Raw genomic sequence first — 25,056 nt, forward strand, 5'->3', positions numbered from 1 at the left:
CGAGTAACGGGGTACACTACAAACGCACGACCGTTCCGTCCGTCATGATAAACTAAAATAAAATCGTCCCTCGGACAGTATATTATTATCTTTTTCGTTGCGTTCCCTACGCCGTTCCGTCTCGTAAACAGTACCCTTCGAGCGACTGAACGTTCGAAGTGCAGCGAGTTCCGAGTTCGTTTGTGTTGGCATTGCACTTAAAAACAAAAATATTACAATTAATATAGTGACGAGGACGACGTTTTATTTCAAGTCGGTCCTTCGCCGTTTGTGCAATTCCCGCGCGATGACGAGTACGTGTTGTTGAAATAACATTCGACTTTCGCAGTACGCTGCCTGTGCCGCTGAGCAGCTGTCGTCCGAACACACACTTAACCGGAATATGGGTCGCAAAAAGAAGAAGCAGTCCAAGCCGTGGTGCTGGTATCCTTTTTTTTATCGATATTACTTCGATTGTTTTTATTTTTTATTCTATAGAATTAACCGTTTGTGAATGCCCTCGGTCTACTGCTATTAATCAAAATAATCTATTATGTATTTTTTAATGTACGTACACTTTTATCTATTCATGTATATACGTCTACATATTTTGAGTCTTGGGTTTATTGTTGTAATTAATATTGATTTTTACCCTCTTGTAGCTTACAACACATTTGTACGGTTTCTCTCTTGATTGATTGTAGTGTCTGAAATGACTCGTACTGAGCGTCTATAAACATAATATTTAAGTAGATTTGATACCTAGTTGTGATTAATGCTAAAGGTGTTTTTACTGATTTACCATCACCTTGGAAAACAATCAAATGCGTGTGTTACCGTTTTACCAAATTAGATTGAGTTTGCGCAAGTAATAAGCAGCAATATATAATTACACGAGTTTTATTTTAACTAAAAGGTTAATATTATCACTGATATAACTAAAATTATCTAAATTAGTTTTACCTATTTGTTTTTTGTATACATTTTTAATACAACATTTTTAATACATTTTTAATTATTCGTACCAACAACAATATATGAAATATGAAAATTTAGACACATTTTTTCATTTTCAAATTGTTTATTATAAAACAGTTAGAAAAGCTATAAGTCAATGTGAATTTACCTATTGAATTTATTTTGGTTTTAAAATAATTTCACATAAATAAAGAGAATTAACAATTTTAGATAACAGTTCTAGTTGCAAATACCCGGTAGGTATAACTGGTATAAGTATTTAATACTAAAATTGTAGACAATTTTAATATTTCTAGGTTTATTGGCTTAAATGATGTACAAAATTTATTTAGAAATATTACACTAATATATTTGCTTTACTTACATTAGTATTAAATGTTGCACAATATACCTGATAACTTACAATGGTAATAGAACATATTCCCAAAAGCCTACTGCTGTCATAAAGTTAATCAGAATAAATTTTCTAAGTTACTTCTATATCGATTAAGGAAGGTTTCTATATATTCTTGATGTAGAGTTGTTGTCATGAATATATAATTACCTAATCTTTAGTTGGTATTGATTTAATCATTTTCATAGTTTTGTATCAAAAGTTAAGATAGTTTTTTTTATAGAGCTTCTATTTAAAATCATTAAAAACTACCTATATTATTAATTATTTAATGTATTTACTCCTTAATTAATTTATAAGGTATTGTAATCGTGAATTTGATGATGAAAAAATTTTAATTCAGCATCAAAAAGCAAAACATTTTAAGTGTCATATATGCCATAAAAAACTATACACTGGTCCTGGTTTATCAATCCATTGTATGCAGGTTAGTGAAATATTAATTATTTAAAATCTTATAGCATAAGATTACTATTGTCTATTATACCCGTATAATATTTATTTAATTATTTTATTACTCAATGTTTTTTCTGAAATTTTCTACACTGATTTAATAACAATTTATTCAGTATTTTTTTTAATTTTCTTTTTTATTACACCTAGTCATAGTGTAACTAGAAATTATATAATTGTATTTTACAGGTGCACAAAGAAACAATTGACAAAGTGCCCAATGCACTTTCACATCGTTCTAATATTGAAATAGAAATTTATGGAATGGAAGGAATTCCAGAGGCAGATATGAAAGAACATGAGCGACAAAAGTCTGGGGGCAAAGGTAATATAATATTACATTGTTATAACTGTACCTATTTTTTCATAAATTAAACAAACAATAATTAATATTTTTGTAGTTTAATCTATAATTTACTCTTAACCTTAAAGGAAATGTAATTTACTTGACAACAATAAAAAAAAAGAATAATCGTATCATATTAATATTTATTATAATCATAGGTAATCGATCAGATAGTGATGATGAAGCTGGGCCACCTACAAAGAAAAAACCTGAGTATTCAAATCCAGCTGGCCCTTCTATGATGCCACCTTTTAATCCTATGATGAATCATATGCAAGCTATGGGCCCTCCTTATATGGGACCTGGGTAATTAAATAATCATTATTAATGGTGTAGTGAAAAATGAACACTAATATAGAGATAACATTGTTATTCTAAAATGTGTTTAAAACCAGAGGTACTTTCGTGTTATCTCGACTACCTCCGTATAAGAATTTATTAATAAATATATATTCCCAAGTTGTAATCTGTACTATTGTAATGTACAATTTACTTTAAGCCCATTAGTTGACTCTAACTATTTTATTTGGTTTTTATTTCGTTAGTCATTTGAAAATCGTCCTATTATCCATATTAGCGCTACGTCTAGTCAATATGAATTTTTTTAATTTGCCATCGACCGAGAAGGAAGCTGTTAATTTTCTCCAAGAATGCGGTGTGTTGTCAAGTGCACGAATTTGTCCTAGCAAACATTTGCCAAAGTTGTATTTAGGGAAAAAGAAAAGAGATTTTGGAAATGTAACATTATGTAGTGATTTGAAAAAGGAGGATTACTTAGTTAATCGGGGGAGATTGTATATTTCTAAATTCATTATTTATTACATAACCATAACTTATATTACCTCTCTGATTTCCGTGTCGACTTGTTTGTTGAAATCATGGCTTTCGTCTGATATGTGGAATTAGGTGATCGATTTATATTCCAGAATAAAAAACTTTTCTCTTTTAATCACTATTTATTAATTTTATTTAACACCTTTTTAAACACATTAATATATATATATTAAATTATTATTAAAACATTTATAATTAATTCACTGTGTCTTACTGTCCAGACGGTCTGCGAAGTCTCTTGCCATTCGTACGATGAGACACAGATCACGCAATAGGCCGCCTGAACGGCAGACTGGAGTTTTTATAATATGATATCTTAATGTGTGTGTGTATGTGTGTGTGCTTAATCTTAATGGCTAATAATTATTATAATTATTTTCTTATATACTTTACATTTAAAAGATATGATGGCTTAAACGCACATCATTACAATTAAAAAATGTCAAAAAAAAGGTAAATATACGTAATGGAAAAATCACGAATATTGCTTATGATATGTGCGGTTATTTGCTATTCATATATGACTGGTCAAATGAAATGACAAGTATTAAGTAGTGTGAATAGGAATTAAATTTAAGTGAAAATATAGTTATTGACTGGAATAATTGCTGTATATGCAATGGCTATTGAAAATAAACCACAAGGAAAAAATAGGTGGACCGGGGAAAATTGTAGAAATTGATGAAAGTTAATTTTCGAAAAGAAAAGATCATGTTGAGAGGGTACTATCCTAACAGTGGATATTCGGAGGAATTCGTGAGACAAAAGAGTCATATTAATACTATTATATACATTTTTTACATTTTTATGTATTTTATCATGTTTCAAAATAGATTTAATTAAATGTTAATTTAACAGTATTATAATACAAATGTATTAATTAAAATTTAATTAAAAAAATTGCAGTAGTTGAAATAACACGGTTGATCATATTATAATAGGTATTTGGGTAGTCGAGATAACACAGTTGTGTACCTAAGGTACCTAGTCGAGATATCACAGAATTATCAAAAATAAAATAAAACTACTGTGGTTGACGCCTTGGCTGGTATATGATAATTTTACCCTTTAAAATATTATAAATATTTTTTAATACTTTTTACAGAATAATTAATTTTTTAAAGTATAAATAATAAAGTTTAATGAAAAAATAAAATAGAAATTCATGTATGAAACACTCAATTTTTTAACCATTTTATCTGTGCATGATTAGTAAAATAAAAAATTTTAAATTGCACCTTTTTCCTATTTTTAGTTAAAGTTAAAATTATATTTTATTTTAGTGTGTTTTTAACTATTGACATACATTTTTCAATGTGGTGGACCATCTTGAGATTTTCAACATCTGCTATTCAGTTGCTCTTCTTTTTCATACTACAGAACTTAATTATAGAACATTTTTTCCTCTTTTAACGTCAATTTTTCTTTTATTAATGCTCTTTTATCCAATAATGTAAATATAATTAAATATATTCTTACTATTTATATTTATCATAGTACCTATTCACAAGAAAATGTAGGTAATTCAACAGGGTTTCTTTTGGGTATTGTAACTGAATGCAAGTGCATTTATGCATTATACACTTAACATGTTAACTGCGTATGTCTTTTTGCTGTTTTCATACAGTGCTTATACCACTTTTCTAAAAGTAACATAAGAATTTTATCCTATTTACTAATTTACTAATTTGCATTATTTATTTTTATTTTATTTTTTCATAGCATACAGTTTTATAAAGTACCATGTGATTTCTTATGTCTAATACTTTATGCCAATGATTTACGTCTGAATTTATATAATATCATTATTAGACTATCCGATACTCAAAATCAACTGAATTCAAAATATTCGCAAAAACTAAAATTCATAAAAACCCTAAATTAAAAGCCAATATCAGCAAGAATGGGAATCTATGTGCAATACATTAGATATTGAGAGTGGGTCATTATGGGTGTTAAATTTGAATTCAATGATACATCATTGTATACAAAAGATAATTCTGAGTAGAAGTGGTCTGTCTGAGTACATGAGCCTATATCACTAATTATATTTCATGGTTTCCAAAAGTATTATATTCTTAGTATTTAATTATTATAATAAAATGTATTTATACCATATTATATCAATTTATTACCTTAAAATTTAAAAACATATTTTTTATAAATAATGTAAAACATTTATAAACAATTCATTTTATAAATGAAAATATCTTAAAATAACTTAAAAATGTTATTGCATCATGTAAAATGTATAACAATAAAATTTACATTAAAGTTTAAGTCACATCGAATAATTTTTAAAATAGTAAAATAATTTACTTTGTCAAAATACGTAATTTCGTTCTGGTTTAAAACTTCTTTAAATGTCTTTAAAATAAATAATAATTGTATTTGTAAATTGTCACGACTTTGATGAACTTCATTGATAATTTAATTACTTAACGTTTAAAATGTTATAGAATGACCTTTCTGATGGATTAAAATGTTGATGTTATGTACTATAGGTGGCCAACTTATTGTTCCCACCTTACTTATAAAATCAAAATAAAATTATTGCTATCATTAAATTTATTTTTTTTTTATACATTTATAAACATTTATCAAATTATAAAAAATTTAATTCTAAATATTTTGGCTCTCGATATCATTATATTATTTATTCATGTAGTTTGCTAACATACTCATGTTGGCCATCCATACATTGTAGCCCAATTATACTAATGCTTCCATAAAATAAAGTATTAACCATCAAATTTTATTAAAAAAAAAAAAATTAACAGATTCATATTTGTTGTACTTTTTTACTTTTACATTTCTTTTATTTAATGTTATCATCAAATGCTAGCATACTAAGAATATTGATCTATTCCAATGCATGCATGTAACATAAACAGTTTCTCAAAGTTCCTATTTAGCACTAAAATTATTTCTTATTTTTTTTTACTTTTCAATGTTGTGCTCAACTAATGTTTGCTGATAATATCAACATTATTTGTATAATTAACTTTCAAATCAATGCTAATTTACTTCAAGTTGATATAAACATGTTTATAATGATATCTACTAATAAAAAAATTTTTTTTGTTTATTGGCAAATTTGAGAATATTATATTCAAATCATTATTTCTGACTATACATCTGTTCATAATATTTTGATTTACATTTTATAAACTATTTTGTTATATTTATTAGAATGCCAATGATGGGTCCTTCTGTTTCTGTTGGTCCTATGGCACCTGGTCAGCCAGTAGGAATAGCAAATAAACCATTGTTTCCTAGTGCTGCAGCAATTGTAAGTTTAATATTTTTTAATATTTATTTTCAATGTAATTATTGCATTTATATATACTTTAGGCTAGCAACTCTGATGTTCGTTCAAATAGCTCAATGCTATCTGGTGGTCCTGTTAGTGGCCTAAATAAGTCTACATTTCCAGCTTACTCTGGGTAAAGTATATTTATTTTTTGTCGGAGTAATAGATATTTTTTAACCCTATTATAATTGAGTGAAATACTTAATAACTTCCATAATTTATATCATACATTTTTACTATTTTATTGTTTTTAAAACCTAGAAATGATAATGATTCAAAATCTAAATCACTTATTAGTTCTACTGGGACATCTAGTAAAATAATTCATCCATCAGAAGATATTTCTTTAGTAAGTTTAATATCCTTATAAATTGATTTTATGTTAAGAATTTTTATAAATATTTTAAATGCCATTTTAGGAAGAACACAAAGCTCGTTTTCCTAAGTATGCTGTTCATGTGGAAAATCCCTTATCAACAAACATTACTGAGCAACATCAGCTTGGTGCACCACTAATGTCGCCTCATGGTCAAGTGTCTCCTCAAACTCAACAATTTCAACAACAACAACAACATCAGCAGCAGCAGCAACAGCAACAGCAGCAGCAGCAGCAGCAATTGCAACAGCAACAGCACCTTCATCAACAGCAGCAGCAACAGCAACAACAACAGCAGCAGCAACAGCAGCAGCAGCAGCACCACCATCACCAACATCAACAACACCAACAAGCAATTCAAAATGAGGTACGGTAGAGAATATTTAAGCATATGGTTCCAGCTTCTAATTCTTAATAGAGGTTATCCACCTCTAACCATTCACTAACCATTCAAGGTCCGTTAAATGTCCTGTTGACGACTGAGACTGCTTAAAATCATAAAGTAGATTTAATTGAGTGGACTGACTTTGTAAGTACTAAAAATGTGAATATTAGGATAGGTTTTTTAGGTGAATTTAGGACTGTTTTATTTCTTTAGTTTATCACTTATTATTATTGTTATGCAAATTTTCTTCAGTCGTGGTTAGATTGTTACAAAAAGTACATAAGTTGTAAGATACAAAGGTTTATCAGAGGTTGGGTGAATCAAAAGTGAGTAAATTTCCAGGTATTTTTGGTTAATTTGCATCTGCTCGTGAATATATATTTTGCTTTATACTTATATAATTATTATTATTATTATTATCATTATCATTATTATTATTGTTACTATTATTATTATTTATAACATTTAGGATAATTTTTTGTATTAATTAATATACTATGCTAATTTCAAACATATTTAATATTAATTCATTTTAATAATTTTAGATGGAACGACAAGTAGCTGCTATGGCAGCAGTTATGCAACAACAACAACAACAGCAGCAGCAGCAACAACAGCGATTTGCTGCACCAGTTATTTCTATGCCTAATATGATGCCCCAGCCTCCTACAGTTTTTATGGCTCAGCAAATGCCAACTCTTTTACGGCCTTCTTTAGGTGGTTTACCGCCTCATGCTATGAGCATGCTAAGACCTCAAATGCCTATTCATCCAGGTATTTATTTTAAAAAAATATATAGTTATTAACATTTATGTCTTAATTCTAACAATTTAACAATGAATTATATGTATTAGGTTTAATGGTTAACCCGCCAATGGTCAATCCTTATGCTCCCGGTGGACCAATGGGCTTCCCAGGCGCTCAAATGTTAGCACCGATGATGCATCCTCGCTTCAGATGATCAGGTTTGTTGGGGGGCGTATTACTCGTGTACAACAACACACCCCCGTCACTTTTGTAAGTTGTTAATTTTTTTTTTTATTTCCAATTAAAAACAAATTGTTAATTTTATTGAAAAAAAAAAAGAGAAAAAATTAAACTTTATTTCCTAATTAAGCTTAGGATTATTTAAGATTAAAAGTTAGTGATTTTCTTTTTTCTTTTTATAAAGAATATTTTAAAACCTCTATCGATGAACTTAATTTATTTACAGAAGTTAGTTATTACCCCCATTCACTTATTAAAATATAACAAATTTCTATTCATACAGTTTTGTTTACAGAAAAAGGAAAAATTTTGAATAATAACTGAAACGCAGTTTCAGTGAAAAATCAGTAAGTCCTTTTATATTTTAAATGTCCTTTACCCCTCGTTTTTCATTCTTTGGATTTTTTTTTCTTGATTTATTTGTATATTCCCAAAAATAGTTTGTAACTAAATGTCACACGTACATTTTTTTGTAGAACGTGTGTGGTAGTATTTATTAGTGTGACGTGGATTTCGTACAAACTTTTTACGCTCAGCATAAAATGCACAGCAAATTTGTTTATATACAAAAAAAAAAAAAAAAAAATGTTGTTGAATGTGTTTTAATTATTTATATAGTGTTATGTTGTGAGAATGAGTAAGTACTAATCACTCACGTATAAGATATAGTAAAACTTCATTGTTCATCTCTAAAAAGCGTGTTTTTAGGTTTAGATATATAACGTGCCTATACTGATTTCTCAGATGACGCGGCTCAGAATTCTATTATCTTTGGTATGTCATTTTGCATTTTTTAATAAATTTAAGGCCTAATGTTTAGGGTTTTAATTACTAACATATTAGATTTAAAAATATAATTGTAAACATTAAAACAAGAAAAAACACACTTTTATTATTCTAAATCATTAACTAATTTATTATCATTACATTATTATAATTTATTATATATTAAGTACGTGTGTATGATGTAATTCAAGGTAAGAAATATTTGTTTTATAATACCAAATTTTTGAAAATGCACTGTAATCAAATTTTCTTTTAAAAAAAATTTGATTATTACCATGCATATTCTACTTTTTTTCAAATAAATGTAAGCACATATCTGAAAATTGGTTCAATTATTTCTATTAAGTGAATCCTCTGAAAATGGTGAGTACCTTATTATTCACAAAAGTTATTAATCCTCCATTCAATTTTCTTATTGCCGATCATTTGAAGACTAAATTATATAATTTAAGAGTGACTGAAGTGTAGGATATTAAGATTTAAGATTTTATTTAAAATTGTCTGTTTATGGATATTTTACCTATAAAATCAAAATACTTATCTTAATATAAAACTAAATTTCTAAAGATGGTTCAAAATATACTTTTGAGAAACTATTATATGTCTGAATTTTAATTTACCATTATACATGACTGAATTTAAAACAAATCTTTTAATCACATTTATTTATTAATTATTTCTTATTTTAATCTATCTAAAGTGTATATTTTCTGAATCTTAAGAATATTAAAACAATTAATATCAATATTTTTATAATCTTATAAATTTTTTTAATTCTAATAATAATTAGTTATTCAGGACAGTTTTATTATACTATTTATGAATGGTTCTTGTAATCCTCTTAATACCTATTCAAGGTAGTTTACGGATCTTGTAATTCTAAATATGGTCATCACTATCAGGTACTTGTATCTGTCTATCAAGTCCTGCCGTCCAAATATACTACACACTCGCTGATTGAGGTTGGTTGTTGTGATCACAGTGAAGCTGTTGGACCCTAAATTGGGTCCCCTGAAACAGCCCCAGGCGAGGCTATCCCTCACAGCTGACCTGTTGGACTTGTATTACCAAGTCCCCTGTTAACCACAACAGGCGACACATTATATTATTACAAGTTACATAATATTTGTTACAAATCTGCGTACAGATTGTTTTTAGTGTAGTTTTGCATGTCAAATGCGATTTTTGGGATAAGCCAAAATGGTTGCGGTAATAAATGACTCAACAAATCATAATGGCTTTGCACACTACTTTGGGCGCTGATTAACACTTCTGTGACTGTTGAAATATAAATTCAAATCTTATGATATGTTTTAGGTTGGGTGATTGATAAAGGAGACATTTTTTACAATTTGAAGTATAATTAGTTTTTATTGATTTAATTTTATACACAATTTTTAAAATTTTATAAATAAATAAAAATACTATCATTACTGATAATTTAATATTTAGAGTATATTATTTTTATTTAAAAATTTAAAACAAATTTACATTTAATTCCCTTAAAATATTTTGAAGTGGTAACTCATACGTTTTCATTCTCACCTGTTTTTATCTCATTGTTTGTCGATGAATCATTCCATGATTGAGTTTCAGCAGTTCCAAATATAACATAAAATAAGTTTCCAATGAAGAAGACGGCAGCTGAGCATAAAAATACTATTCCCCATTGTTCTTTGTTAGACTAAAACAAAAATTACTTTTACATTTTGTAGTGGTTTAAAAGAAAAATTATGCATCTTACACTGTCCGTCACGACGAACCCTACTAATAATGGTCCCAATATTGATGTAAGATTTGCTATACTATTGGTAATTCCTAATAGTGTGCCTGCAAAATTTGGTGCCAAATCTAAATGGTTAGTCAAAAAACCTGTGAAAACACCACTGTTTAATCCTAGAGCTGCAGTCAACAAGACTATTGCTCCTGTAGTTGATGTATCAAAAATGTAGAGTGAGACTAATGCTAAAGCTCCACCCCAATGAGCTAAGCTATTCCACATTTTTCTTTGATTTGTATTTGATATTAAACCATGTGTCCTGATGTAGTCACTAATCCAGGAAAATGCTATAATCAGTACCCACATGACCAAGTATGGCATAGCAGATAAAAACCCATTCTAGGTAATAATAATGTATAAAATAAATATATAAATTTTAAAAATTTAATTATATTATTATCTTACTGATTTAATGTTGAATTTGAGTATATAATTAATGTAGGTTGGCATGTTTGTTAATAAAATCCAGAAGCCCAAGTTCTGTGTTAGATGCGCAATTATAAGTGTCCACATAGGAATTGACTTAAATATCTTTCCCCAAGGAGTTGGTAAAGGCTATAAAAGTATCATATTATGTCTAATTGACTATATATTTATAGTGATATTAATTTACCTTTTTTGATGTTGTATTACTTAATGAATTAATAATGAATTTTTTTTCTGCCTCGCTTATAGTTTGATGTTCTGATGGACTGTTAGCTCCCATTAAAGACCAAACAAGTACCCATACTAATGTCAGAGCACCACTTACATAAAATATAGCTGGCCAACCTCCTGAACTACTAGCTAAAAGACCTGCGGTAGGAAGCATAATCAATGATCCAAATTGTGTGCCACTAAACACAAATGAAATCAAACGTCCTTTTTCTGATTCAGGTGCCCATTTTGATAACAAAACATTGGCTGCTGGAAATATGAAACCCTAAAATAAATGTTTTTATTATTTAATACAGAAGGTATTCAACATCTTCAAGTTACGATTGACATACAAGTTAAATTTTAGTACCTACAATTACTTTATGTAATTGAACATTTTCAGTTTAAATAAGTTGATAAAAGGAATTCAAGGCGTTATTTTTTTGTTGCAAAATATATGTTTAATAGAAACCACTTATTCAAAAAATTTTCCTATTGGGTAATTTAAAAAATATATGAAATAGATTATTTGAAATGTTTGCTACCAGCTTATTATAAGTTTTAACTTTTTCTACCAACTTGAAGTAATTTCATGCTCTTCAATCACATCCTCTGTAATAAATGTAAGTGTCACTGGTTTATACTCAATGTATATTATATTAAAATATATTGTAAATATATTTTATTAAAAATAAATATATTATAATAGTAAATTTTAAAACTATAAATTTCCCTTAATTGTTTTAACTTACTTGGGCCATTCCTTGAACCATTCTGTTTGCACACATAACCAATACACCACCATATATCGCTGATGCTGGAGTGACTATCGTTAAGACACCACTGACTCCTAATGCACCAGCCATAAAATATTTACCTCCATACTTCTGTGCCATTTGTCCAGCGTATACTTGAGTTATAAGGTATCCCCAAAAAAATGAGCTTAATACTTTGCTTTTTGCTGATTCATTCCAGGGTAGCTCCTAAGAAGTTTTTTAATTTTAAATTTATATAAGTTTTTTACCATTACCTGAAAAGCTAGTCTTCTTGCATTTTATAATATGTTATACTCACTATGAAATGTGTGTTGGCACTTGATTTGTCAGTCATGGCTACAATACCTACTGACAGATTAACTCTCAATCCATATGAAATGACCATGCCAAAAAAAAGTATTAATGTTTGTTTGTGTCGTTCACCCCATGTAAATGTTTCTATAAAACATTTTGATGTTAAATATTCAATAGTAAAGCATTTTAAACCAAACATTTTGTATGATAGATAAGCAATAATGTTTGATACTTATGTATTTTTTGGAAACTAAAATTTGCCCAACAGTTATTAGTGTTATTACATATTTATAATATCTACTAGGCATCCATATGACATGCGTTACTAATGTTTTCTCATTAGTGTCGACATTATGTTAATGTTTAAGTCTTTTACCTAGAGTACGGAAAATTTGTTCCCTGTTAATTCTAAACTAATTGTATAGTAATACATTATTATTACAATTTGTTTTTTGAATACTTTGTTTTTGTTCAAATTAAAACAACAAAATATTATTTAGCTTATATTCATAGTTTAGCTGTTCAATTGTAATTCATATTTATTAACTCATTTTTTACTCCACTATTTCAGTAATGCAAACTAATGCATTTCCACATTTAGATGCTAATACTTATTTATACTGATTACTGTACATAATTGTCTAAGTGAATAATAATATTAAATACTAATAATTCCTTTCATTATTATTATTCCTATAATACAAATATTTAGTAAAAAGTATAATAGGTACTCATAATTAATATTGAATTACCCTATAATTTTTATAATAATTAAATTATTGAAATTAAATAAAAAAAAATTCAATAGGTATGTATTATAGTTTGAAAAAATGAATCTACTGACTAATCAATATTCAATATTATTCAAATATTCAAGTTTGTACATAATCTAATGAAGAAGAGACAACATAACAGAATTAAACGTTTTTGGAAAACAGGTAAGTGATATCATTATAACTAAATTACTAAAATATTTTATGTGTTTGTGATATTTTTTAAACTTAAGATAGATTAAGTATATCTAAGCGGTACCCATAATAGGACAATAACTCTTTTTTCATTATGATAAAAAATATATATTCTTTATTATGTGGTACTACGCAATAATGTATTATATCTAATAAATTAATTAATATGATTATTCCAAAGTTTATTTTTAAAACATCAGAAGCTTTAATCTTTATAGACATTATAGTTAAGCCCACGTGAAGCAATTTAGTTTTATTTTTACTTTATTCATTAACTTCATCAAAATTCATACTAGGAATTATTTATTTAAAATTTTATTTGAATAAATTATTTATTGGATGAATTTTTCACAATTATTTGAATAAAAAAATATCAAACAATATTTAAAACTAATCATTCAAATATAATTGTACTCAATTAATTTCAATAGCCAATTATTCCACTAATTTTCAAACTTAGTAAAATTATTTAACTAATTTTTGTTAATTTTATTTAATAATTTATAACACACCAGTATTAAAAAAGCGGGTAAGTGGGTACCGCTCTGCTGTACATAAGGTGCCGTGTGGATCACTATATATATTATAGGAGTGTTAAATTTGAATCCAATGATAGGTATCATTGTATACTAAAAACGATTTTGAACGAAGATGATTTGTCAGCCTAGGATAAAATTTCCAGTGGTTGGTGAAAAAGGTGGTTTATATTTTAATGGCTTGAATACACCAAAATTTAAGTTCTTTTATAATTATTGTAAGCTAAACTTATGAAAAATCTTGTATTAAATTTTCCAACCCTTAGCTACTTATAAAAAAATTTTTATGAATTATATCTACAAAATAATTTGCAAATATTCATGATTTTGGCGAATTTTTGTCAATATTTGAACTTCAAATGCTAATAAAAATAATTGTGCCTATGTATTCTTATAATTTTTTAATCACTATAAGAATAACTTATGAGCAACTTTGTATTAAATTTTCCAGTGTTTTGATTGGGTCAAAAAAATTTTATCGACTCTTCAAAAAAAAAAATTTTAGAAAAATTAAAAATTTCAGTTGTCTATAAATAGCTCAAAAAAACTCAAAATATTTTAAAAATTAAATTATGTAAAGAAAATGCTAATCTAAATAACTGGTAAAATTTTCAAGTATCTACGACTTATACTTTTTGAATAATAACAAATATTTAAAATCGTTATCGTTACGCTGTTTCGTAAAAATTTAAAATTCATATGTACTTAAAATGTTTCCTATGATGGTGCTTCGAGTTTTCTCTATAGCTCCTTGAAAGAATTAAGGAAAACTTATGAAAAACTAAGTGTTGAATTTTTTTTTCTTAGATATAAACACAAAAATTTTTATGATTTTTCAACTTCAAAAATACTTGCAAATTTTCGCGATTTTGACATATTTCGTAAAAAAATTGAACTATAAACGTTAATAAAAAAGAATTGTGACTAACGATTTTTTAATATTTTTTTAGCTACAATAAGAACTCATAAGGAACCTGTATTAAATTTTCAAGTTTTTTTGGTCGTCCAAAATCTTTGTATTTACACTTTAAAAAAAAATTCTCATACAAATCGAACATTTCAGTGGTCTATAAATAACTCAAAAAAAGTCTACATTTTTTGAAAATTTAACTGTATATAGATAAAACTAACATAAACATTTGGTGAAAATTTCAAGTATTTACAGTTATTATTTTTTAAGTAACAGTAAAATAAAATTATTGATTTTGTCAAAAACTGGTTTTGCATAAAAATTCCTGTTTTTCTGTTACTTTTTTAGGGTTTTTCCTGGCGCTTTTGAGGACTTTTGGAAATTTTTTACTTTTGACTCTCCTAAGTACCAACTAGATTCACTTTCCTATCAGAAACGGAAATGAGTAAAAATCGAAGCACTTTTACTGCTCCAAAACGTGATGACAGACACAAAAATAAAAAAACACACAACATTGTAAAATCAATACATTCATCACTCCATTCAGAATCTAAAATATATATAGATAATTGGAAATTCTTTAAATAAATACAAAAAGATATACATAATACATATAGACTAGTCATAGAAGATTTATAAAGATAAGGTACCTATAAAGAATTATTCAAATATATATGTATACAGGGTGATTTTTTTATCAAACAACACTCATTATTTCAAAAGGTATAGATTTTTTTTTCAAATTTCTAGATTCATGTTTTCATACAATTGTATTAAATTTTAATTTTTTTTACTCTCATACTTAATAGTTAGAAAAACCATCAACTTTTGATTTTTAAATGGCAACCTATATTAATAATTTCATAAACTAATAAAGCCTGCATTTTTTTCTTGTTAAAATTTTTAATTTTAGTTGATCCGTTGGCGAGTTAGCTGCTCAAAGTTGGTTGGTTTTAGAAAGTTTTTAGGTGTTATACATCTATACTATATTATCACCGTCATGGCGTCGTCTCTGGGATTTTTATTTTTAAAATCCAGTAGTTATAATAGTACCTAATAAATTCGATGGGCGCATGTAAACTCTGCCACAAGTACCTTTTTTTACTGTAAACTCTGCCAGAAAAAAAAACAGGTAAAATTAGGCTCATGTAAACTCCATCAGTGAAAAAAATCAGGTAAAATTGAGTTCATGTAAACTCCGCCAGTAAAGAAAATCAAGTAAGTAGTAGTATAAAATTAATATGATACATTATTAAAAAAAATTTACAATATAATATAATATCATATATTCATATCATTCACATTAAATATTTAAATCATAGTAAAAAAATCATAATACCTAAATATAATCATAGTACCTAACAATATAAAATCATATGTTTCATAACTTCATAATAATAATTAATAATCCTCCCCATTTAATACTTAAATCATAGTACCTATTTAAAAAAATCATAATAAATAATCGTTATACCTAATAATATAAAATCATATTTTTCATAATAATGATTAATAATCGTCCACATTAAATATTTAAATTATAGTAAAAAAATCATAATAAATTTAAATAATTGTTATACCAAAAAATCCAAAAATATATAGTTAGGTATGTCATATATGTAAACTAAAATTATGTGATATAATTTGTAAATATTTTAAGTCTTGTATTATTCCATTGGTGAACCTATTTATAGCATCCTGTAACACTCAGTTTTTCTTTTTAATTTCGAATTTCGAAACTGGCGGAGTTTACATATACCCATTACAGGTAAGAAAAAAAAACTGGCGGAGTTAACATTAGACCTTTTAATACCTTTTTATTTTGATCGATATTCTGATGGAGTTTACAATCGCCCAAATTCGATATCGTCGAACCTAGGGTGTAGCAGAGAATGGTAATAATATTTGTACCTGTTACTACCTGCCCCATATAGCTTATTATCAATTGTCATCTAAATATCTAATTATATTTTATAATTAATTGGACTAATATTAATTATTACTAATTATCCACTGACGATTTTTAACACATTTACCCTCAATAAATACTTTCCAAAACTACCCAACTTTGAGAAGCTATATCTCATCAACGGATTAATGAAAAATGAAAATTCGAATGTGATAATTTGTAAAAAAAAATAACCATACTATTTTATGAAATTTTAAGTATAGGTTGTCATTTGAAAATCAAAAGTTGATAGGGGTTTACCTAATAAATATAAGGGCTAAAATAGGGAAGAGTTCTACAATTCTAAAAAACTGGATAAATCTTAAATATTGAAAAAAGTCAATACTTTTTGAAATAATGAGTTTTATTTGATAAAAAAGTCACCCTGTATACTAGGTTTGTTTTATAGGTATATATAATTACTATAATAACTATAATAATAATATATTAATTTGTAATAATCATTTCATAATAACTACATTCAAAATTTAAAATAATTATGCTACCTAAAATTTAAAGAATTAAAATAATATTTATTAACAAATTTCATTCTTATACAGTAACTCAATTTTTAAAAATCGATTTTAAAACAGCCCCTTCTTCTGACATATAAGAAGTTTATGAAGTATTAGTACATTTGAAAAAAAACACTACCATGTTTAGATTATAGGTACCTACCACGGTCCTAAGACCGTACTAATATAAGACTATGAGACTCTTAGAATAGTAACTATGATCTATGATAGATATAAGGTATAGATACTAGATATAAGAAAGGTACATTTAGACATTATAGATATGTTATATACTTATATAGATACATGGCACATGTCGGTCCCATGTATGTATGTATAAAATTATATACTGTAGGTATAGCTCAAACCATGAACTAAGTAATAGTATTTTTTTAAGCATTTGAAGTTCTGATTTTGTCAAAATCGTGAAAATTTTCAAACTATTTCGTAGTTAAGAATATAATTCCTATAAAAAAACATAAAAACAAATTTTTTTTTTTACAGACATTCTAAATGTACCTACATAATATAACAATGTTTTTATTTTTTAATTCAATCAGATTTTTCATTATAGGATTTGAAACTATTACATATACCTAGGTACCTAATATTATATTATTACCTAATTCTATTTTATAATCAATGACATTTTTAAAACGTTCAAATTAATTTATGCTATTTATGTTATTACATTTTATACCATGAACTTTTATTACTACTGTAGTTATGTAGTATAATTTTTTTTGTAATTTTTGAAGGATGGTAGCCAGATTAGCTTCTTATTTGACTTTGTTATTACTTGTCATAGAGAGCAATCTAGTTTATTACCTATCTATATTCTATATCCATGTACTGTGAACTATATCTATCACGGAGATATATCTATTAGTCAAATAGGTATATATGCTATATTATATCATATATCTACCTAGTACCTATATATCTATATATGTCGTATTGTAGTTTAATCATTATAAAGAGTACCTAATTGACGTACTTACATGGCTACATGAAGTTGACCCCTCCAACTTTTTCTGATCAACTCCAGACTAAAGCTAATATTATTTGTAGTTTGTTTGTAAAATGTTTTTGAAGTTTGAGCATAGTAAGTGGCATTAGTGGCAACAAATGCGTAAGAGCAGAAAAGCGTTTCTCATGCTTATAAAATATTTAAGCTTGAGAGCACCAGAGAATCTATATGTAGGCATTTTATTTAATCATTTAAAACAAGCTGTACAACTAATGTTAACTTGATCATATTTTTCCCCTCAGCACAGAACGCCTGGATGCTTGTACATTTTAATAGGAAAACATATTTTTTATAATTGTTAGGTTAGGTGTAAATTTATATACATAACAATTGTAGTAAAACAAGTAACAATTCAAAATTGTATACTATACCATCTAGGTAATACAATGTTATGAACAATGAGTGATAATGAGGTAGGTACTTTATCTTGAATATAAATTTATTATAGGTAGCGATAATAATAAATAAATAAATAATAGTAAATAGTAATGGGTACCTAAAATCAATAATTAGTTAGTACTTAGTAGCAATTAAAATTGAAAAGTAACAATAATAATCAGTAATAGTGGGTAAGGTTGACATTTTGGCTTTAACCAGGCACTGGCCCGCGGCCCCATAAGATATACCTATCGAACATTTAAAAATTTAAAATTGTATGTGTTATAATATATGTATGAACTTTTAGTCCGCTAAGAGATGATGATATTTTTTGTGGCCCTTGAATAAAAAAGTTTAGAGACTTCTGTGTCATAGAACCAAATGGATCTAAACAGTAGTTTATTATTTAATTTTATATTTTTGGGTAGGAGAATTGACGAAGAAGGCGGAGACGGTCGTTGAGTGATCGAGTTTCATTTTTTTTATATTGGTTGACCAAGATGTTGATATCTATATTTTCATTAATGTTTATTAATAATTACAAATGGTGTAATGTAATTCATAAATGTATAATCGTATACATATATCGTATATCTCAGTGTTGTTTTCTATTACGATAATTAAATAGGTATGTACTCTTTTTGATAAAATGCAATGTAGATCACCATTTTTTTCAAAATGGAATATTGTTAAGTTCTTTTGGGTCAGTGTGACACTATTAAGTATTATCTCGAAGTGGAACTGTTCTTCCCAAAGCGGGAGTATTATTGTCACGTTATATATATTATTATACATTTATACGTCGGGTTATAAACTTTATAACCCGACTTCCCCGGGAAAAAAATAACAAATGTTGAATTATAAAGTACCGCACTAGGTAGGTATGTAAATGTACATTGTACATCGGTTTTAGGATAATCTTAGATTACAGTTCCAATTTTTAATTTAATTTTTTTTAAATCAATGAACCATAATATATAAACAAATAAAAAAATAAATGATTTTTAAGAACTTCGGCGAAATTTATATGAGTCACTTTATAGCAGTTGATATATGAAATGAAAAATGAACACTGAAACGCCCCAAATTTAAAGGAATATAATATATAGGTAAAATAGGTATATGTGAATATGGTGGCTATTGATTGAATAATTTCTATGTTTATAATCCTCATATACCTAAACATAAATTAATTAAAAAATAGATAAAAATAATTATAAATATTTATTTTTTTTTAATATTTTCCATGGAAAATAGATTTGTGTATACGATATGATTTCTTATTCATTTGTTTATATAAAAACGAACAAATTAAAGAGGACCTGAGTCTTGAGTAATCAGGTCAATCAGGAAATAGCCTTCCAAAATCTAATCATTTATTTATAATTTATCAATAAATAAACAATATACGTTTATAACCTTATAAACAAATGTATTAATATTGTATTAAATACAATATTTAATTGATACAAACATTGTATTGATATGACTATTGACTAAGTTAATATAATGCAAGCACTACAAACCAGTTTCACGTTTCACCTGATGTAATATTATTTTTATTTGTAAATAAAAATATTGCTATCTGTTTTCATATTTTAATTAAATTCATCATAATGAAAGTTATAATAACTTATAATCTGACAATATTATAATTTTATCATTAAATCACTGATTTAAACTAATTATAGTGATTCATAAGTATGACTGTGTGACAGTATCTATACTTATTAATATATATATATGTAGCCATGTAGGTATATAAGCATATTATAGATTTATAGTGTTATACTATCATATAGGTAGTATCATGGTATAGTGTGTTGTGTGTATACCTATAAAGTATATTATAACTTCTACTTATAGGTATCTTAAATTAATAATTACTTGTAAAGTAATCAGTAATAATTAATAAATAGGTAAGTAACAAATAATAATTATGTACATTCATCGCGCCGCTCAGAATTTAGGTACCTAATAATAATATAATATAGGTAAGTGATGTTACCTACCTATATAATTACGCTTGGTAATTATAATATAAAATAGGTAGGTACATAATAATATATATACATATGAATACAGTTCGCAGTAAGGCGACACTGTGACGTACAAGTATAAATTATGCATACCTATATTATTTATATAGATATTATAGTCCAAGCTTACTGAATTATTACCTAGTTTACGTAAAATGAATACTAGATGAAAAAACTGGAAAGTAAGTATACTGTATAATATTTATAAACCGTTGCGTAAAAAGGAAAAAAAGACATTAAATTTACGAGTGATTGCTTTATATAGTTCTTGTTTTCTCTATAGTAGATATATAATAATTTAGATTCTGTGAGCGAAGCCATAACTGGCCTATAAGTATTGAATTGGTATTTGATTCTACAATGATGTGTTTTTGATTTTAAAATAGTGATATGATTATATGAATATATTATTATTATTAATATTGTTTAGATCATTTTAATAAATAAATATTGTTGATAAGTATGTATAAAAGTTAAAGTTTTATCTGGAGACAAAAATGAAAAATTCACAGTACTTTTAATTTTCTTAATAATTATTAGAAAAAAAATTTGAACATAATATACATAAACATTTTTATACTCAAAATCTGCAGTTTTCCTCATAATTGATTATCTTATTATATTGTAATTGAAAAATAAATAAATGTATAGAAACTTTGAAATTTTCTTTCTCTAAGTATTTATATTAGTTTTGTATATTGTGTGGTACAATTCACTAAATGTTTACACTCTTTTTAGTTATAATAGTTATATTTATAAATTTAAAAATGTTTATAATTTAACTTTGAAAATGCTATTTAAATTTAAATTTAGAAACTTATTGGTATTTTGCACACTGGGAGTTAAAAGTAAAACTTATTTTTATAACAAACAATATAAAATATCAAAATACAGTCTTATTTTTTTTATTATCTTTTAAGTTAGAATTTTAACGAATATCATCAAAATCATCAAAATATATTGTAGAAGTCATACTTATACCTATATATTTTTTTACTGGGAATTATAAAAAAATACTTGGCTTTATATTCCACATAAAATATTCAAGTGCAAAATAATGATCTCATCTCAAACTATTTTTGTTATTATTTATAAAATATTAAAATATTATTCATATAGGTAGAATCTTGTAACATTGACGAAGAAAAATTATTGTGTTAGATTCTGAACAGATAAGTGATGAATATATAGATTATACACTTATACACTTACGTGTTGTTAATTGTTTATTTTTACGGCTGTCATTATCTTTTGGTGTAATAAAAATGTTACAACCTTTAACTTTGAGGGAAGTTTCTGGTTTTGTTTTTTTAATCTAGTTCCTTAAACTTTAAAGGTTCAAAAAAAATTAAAAATCACCAAGGAAAACAATAAGTAAAACATCTAAGATTTAAACATAATATAAATACAAGATCTTCTTACAAGTTATAAGTTATTTTACTGTAAATCAAAAAAAAAGTTTCGTGCAAAGTACAATAAACCAAAATGATCGAAAACTATTGTTGGATATAAACATTCCTGTTTTTTTGTTTATTTTTTTAGATCATTAAGAAAAATTCTAAGAATTCTCTTTTAAACCTTAAGTTTTACACTAAAAACTTGCACTCTCAATATTAAACATTGTAGTATTTTTTTCTACTATAAATAAAGACTTGCTAAAAACTTAAAACTTGAATAAAAACCAATAAGAATATATATTTAATTGGACTTAGTTATAAAATAAAATCTATAACCACTCATTTTTTTTTGCTTTATATTCACGCGGTGTGCTTAATTAAAACTTTTTTGGTAAGAGTTAGAAAATTATTAATTAATTATATATTTTGGTTTTCTAAAACGGATAACATATATTTTATGATTCATTATTTATTTTTCTATAATTTTACAATTGTATTATTTACTTAGTGTTTAACAATAAATGCGTTAAATTATTAATTCATAGTTTTACCCTTTTTCGTCTCTTCTTTTTTATCGTCCTCCATTATATTATGGTTATGGAATATATTTCTTAAACACCAATAATATAATAATTAATTATACGATTTTGAAAAAAATACATTATATTTATAAAATCTTAACGCGTATACGGCCAGCTGAAGACAAATACAAACTAACGACAATTTATCCGATAAATATTCCATAAGGCATATTATCAAGTAATAATATGAACGGCGTCCATTCGATTTCCACTTCCATATTATTGAACTCATCGCAGCGTCGAATTATAAAGCGCATTTAAAGTTAATGTTCCGCCTGTAATTATATCATTTATACCTATAATATTAATATTACTGACATATTATATTAACAGAACCATTTAAAAGGAGCATAATATTTGTTCTCTAAAAGATTATATTATTATATTTTAAGTTTAATACTATTATATAATATAAGTTTTAACAAAAACAGCGATAATAGTCAATAATCAAACTATATTTTTAATCTTTTCTTTTTATGGACTATATATATAAAAGAATATCAACGTTAAACTAATGTACTATACAACGATTAACACGCATTAACAACTTACTAGTATACCGTTAATTGCATTCGGGCGTGATCACACCACCTAGTAAAAAACCGTAGTTTATACCATGAATATGTATTTTATATTACATAGGTATATAAAAGGTATTATAATGTTATCAGTTTATTTGTACATTTTTGTCCTTGAAATGGTTAAAACTAAAAAAACGGCTAGTCGTAGTCTTCAAAAAATCAAGAAAAATAATACTCCAGGTTTGTAAATAAAAATTAATTTTATTTTTATACTTTGGATAGAGAATATAAATCTTGCATTTTCATAAATCGTTGACCAAAACCAGGAATATTATTTATATGTAGACAATAGCAATTTATTTCATTAATTCAGCGATTTCCAGCTTCAAGTCAAGACCCAAATTTGGGTCACGAAAGTTTTTTAGTGAATTACGAGTGTATATATAGGTATATATTATACTATTTACATTATTATTATTTCAGCGTGTTTTTTAAAACAAATTGAGAAAGAAAATAGTTATGAATATTATAAATAATTAGTGTATTCATACGTGTAATTTCTATTTTTATTCATATGTTTTGCTTTAATAATTGATTTGTAAATAATTTGTAAAAAATTATGCATTATCAATTGTTAAACTGCTAAAATGTTAATTAATATTATCAATAAGTTAGATGACTCTGTCAGAAACACTTTATAATAAAATAAAAAAAAAAAAAACTATTATAATTATTATTAGTTTATTCTTAGTTACTGAGAAATTAATTTACAATTATTTTGGTTATTTTTAAGAACAATTAAATTTCAAATTATAGGTTCACGTTTATAAAAGGTTAAGTACCACTACTTTAATCGAAACAATTAAATCATAATATTTTGTATTTAAGTACTTTCTAAAAATCAAAACCTTGTTTAATTTTCTATAAGGAAGCCCTTTTCTTTTAATTTAAACTTTAAAATAACAAAGAATACTCAAGCATTAAATATCAGCCCATTAAAGTGAATAACATATTTCGATGACAAGGCCGCAGTCTATACCAGCCTTTCCGATAACGTAATATCAGACTATCATCAGAGTAACATCAATTAAAATAATTAACTATTAAACTTCACATAAATAGACTTCTGTATATTGTAATAATTATAAAATATTCAAATAAATGACGTAAATTCTAATAAAAATGATGTGTATAAATAGGTATCTAACTCGACAAACCTGCTAACGAAATCCAAACCACTCGTCCCCTCGAACCTCATTTCCGATTTACGAATTATCGCTTCCCAATACAAAACTAGATAAATTATAACATTGCTTAATTATTTACTGTAGTTATTAGTTAAATAGTAAATAAGGTACAAGTCTATCACTCATGGTTATCTATTAAATAACTACCTTATAAGTTACATTCATAGTATAATCACATGTTAAATAAAACTAATTATTTAATCTGTGGTACAATCAGTATAATCATTTCCTCAATAAATTTATCTTTTAAATATGTTTTATTGTGATTACAACACGTAGCTACGTTTCTATGCCCCTCTCACATTTAAATATTACATTTTTTTTTCATGGAATTAGCATGAATTTGCAAAATTTTCGTAATTTACACACTTTTTGGTTATGCGTAAAATTCAGAAACATGGAGCTGGAGAAATATTTCTTCAAGTGCAAAAAAGTAAATGCGATTTTTAGTGTCAGAAAGTGACATATACGAATTACGGGTCTAGTGTAAATTCATGTTAATTGCATGCTAAATAATTGCATAAAAAATTGATATATTTTTAATGTGAGATGGGGGACAGAGAAACGTACTTGATAATAACTGAACCAAAACAATTGCACTTTGCACTTTGTAGTTATAATAACAAAAAAATAGACGACAACAAAACACTAAGACAGTTGAGCTATACC

At 26.1% G+C, this 25,056-nt stretch overlaps 2 protein-coding genes across 2 annotated transcripts; one reads left to right on the top strand and one right to left on the bottom strand.

The window, feature by feature from the left end:
- The first annotated feature begins 12 nt into the window (after positions 1-12).
- On the top strand, positions 13-8,023 carry LOC114119218 (BUB3-interacting and GLEBS motif-containing protein ZNF207). Its single transcript, XM_027980746.2, has 10 exons — positions 13-423; positions 1,652-1,778; positions 1,994-2,129; positions 2,309-2,456; positions 6,177-6,276; positions 6,339-6,430; positions 6,559-6,646; positions 6,717-7,040; positions 7,604-7,832; positions 7,913-8,023. The coding sequence occupies exons 1-10, from the start codon at positions 383-385 to the stop codon at positions 8,017-8,019; spliced, it is 1,392 nt and encodes a 463-aa protein (XP_027836547.1). The 5' UTR covers positions 13-382; the 3' UTR covers positions 8,020-8,023.
- A 2,149-nt stretch (positions 8,024-10,172) lies between these two features.
- Positions 10,173-24,483, bottom strand: LOC114119126 (putative inorganic phosphate cotransporter). The gene is made up of 8 exons (XM_027980640.2): positions 24,358-24,483; positions 22,590-22,894; positions 12,322-12,461; positions 12,000-12,230; positions 11,225-11,533; positions 11,017-11,166; positions 10,576-10,950; positions 10,173-10,515 (listed from the first exon to the last, which is right to left on the bottom strand). Exons 2-8 carry the CDS (start codon positions 22,621-22,623, stop codon positions 10,357-10,359), a joined length of 1,398 nt encoding a protein of 465 aa, XP_027836441.1. The 5' UTR covers positions 22,624-22,894; positions 24,358-24,483; the 3' UTR covers positions 10,173-10,356.
- Between the last annotated feature and the right edge of the window lie 573 nt (positions 24,484-25,056).

The sequence above is a fragment of the Aphis gossypii genome, chromosome 1 (assembly GCF_020184175.1).
Source record: "Aphis gossypii isolate Hap1 chromosome 1, ASM2018417v2, whole genome shotgun sequence".
In the NCBI taxonomy this organism is placed as follows: Eukaryota; Metazoa; Arthropoda; class Insecta; order Hemiptera; family Aphididae; genus Aphis; species Aphis gossypii.

What these genes read in the sequence shown, in the direction of transcription:
- LOC114119218 (XM_027980746.2), top strand. Translation starts at nt 383, where the DNA reads ATGGGTCGCAAAAAGAAGAAGCAGTCCAAGCCGTGGTGCTG. An exon ending in CAGTCCAAGCCGTGGTGCTG is followed by an intron (nt 424 to 1,651) that starts GTATCCTTTTTT and finishes TTAATTTATAAG; the next exon opens with GTATTGTAATCGTGAATTTG. An exon ending in ACAAAAGTCTGGGGGCAAAG is followed by an intron (nt 2,130 to 2,308) that starts GTAATATAATAT and finishes TTATAATCATAG; the next exon opens with GTAATCGATCAGATAGTGAT.
- LOC114119126 (XM_027980640.2), bottom strand. Translation starts at nt 22,623, where the DNA reads ATGGAGGACGATAAAAAAGAAGAGACGAAAAAGG. An exon ending in GTGCCAACACACATTTCATA is followed by an intron (nt 12,231 to 12,321) that starts GTGAGTATAACA and finishes AAAACTTCTTAG; the next exon opens with GAGCTACCCTGGAATGAATC. An exon ending in GGTTCGTCGTGACGGACAGT is followed by an intron (nt 10,516 to 10,575) that starts GTAAGATGCATA and finishes TTTTTGTTTTAG; the next exon opens with TCTAACAAAGAACAATGGGG.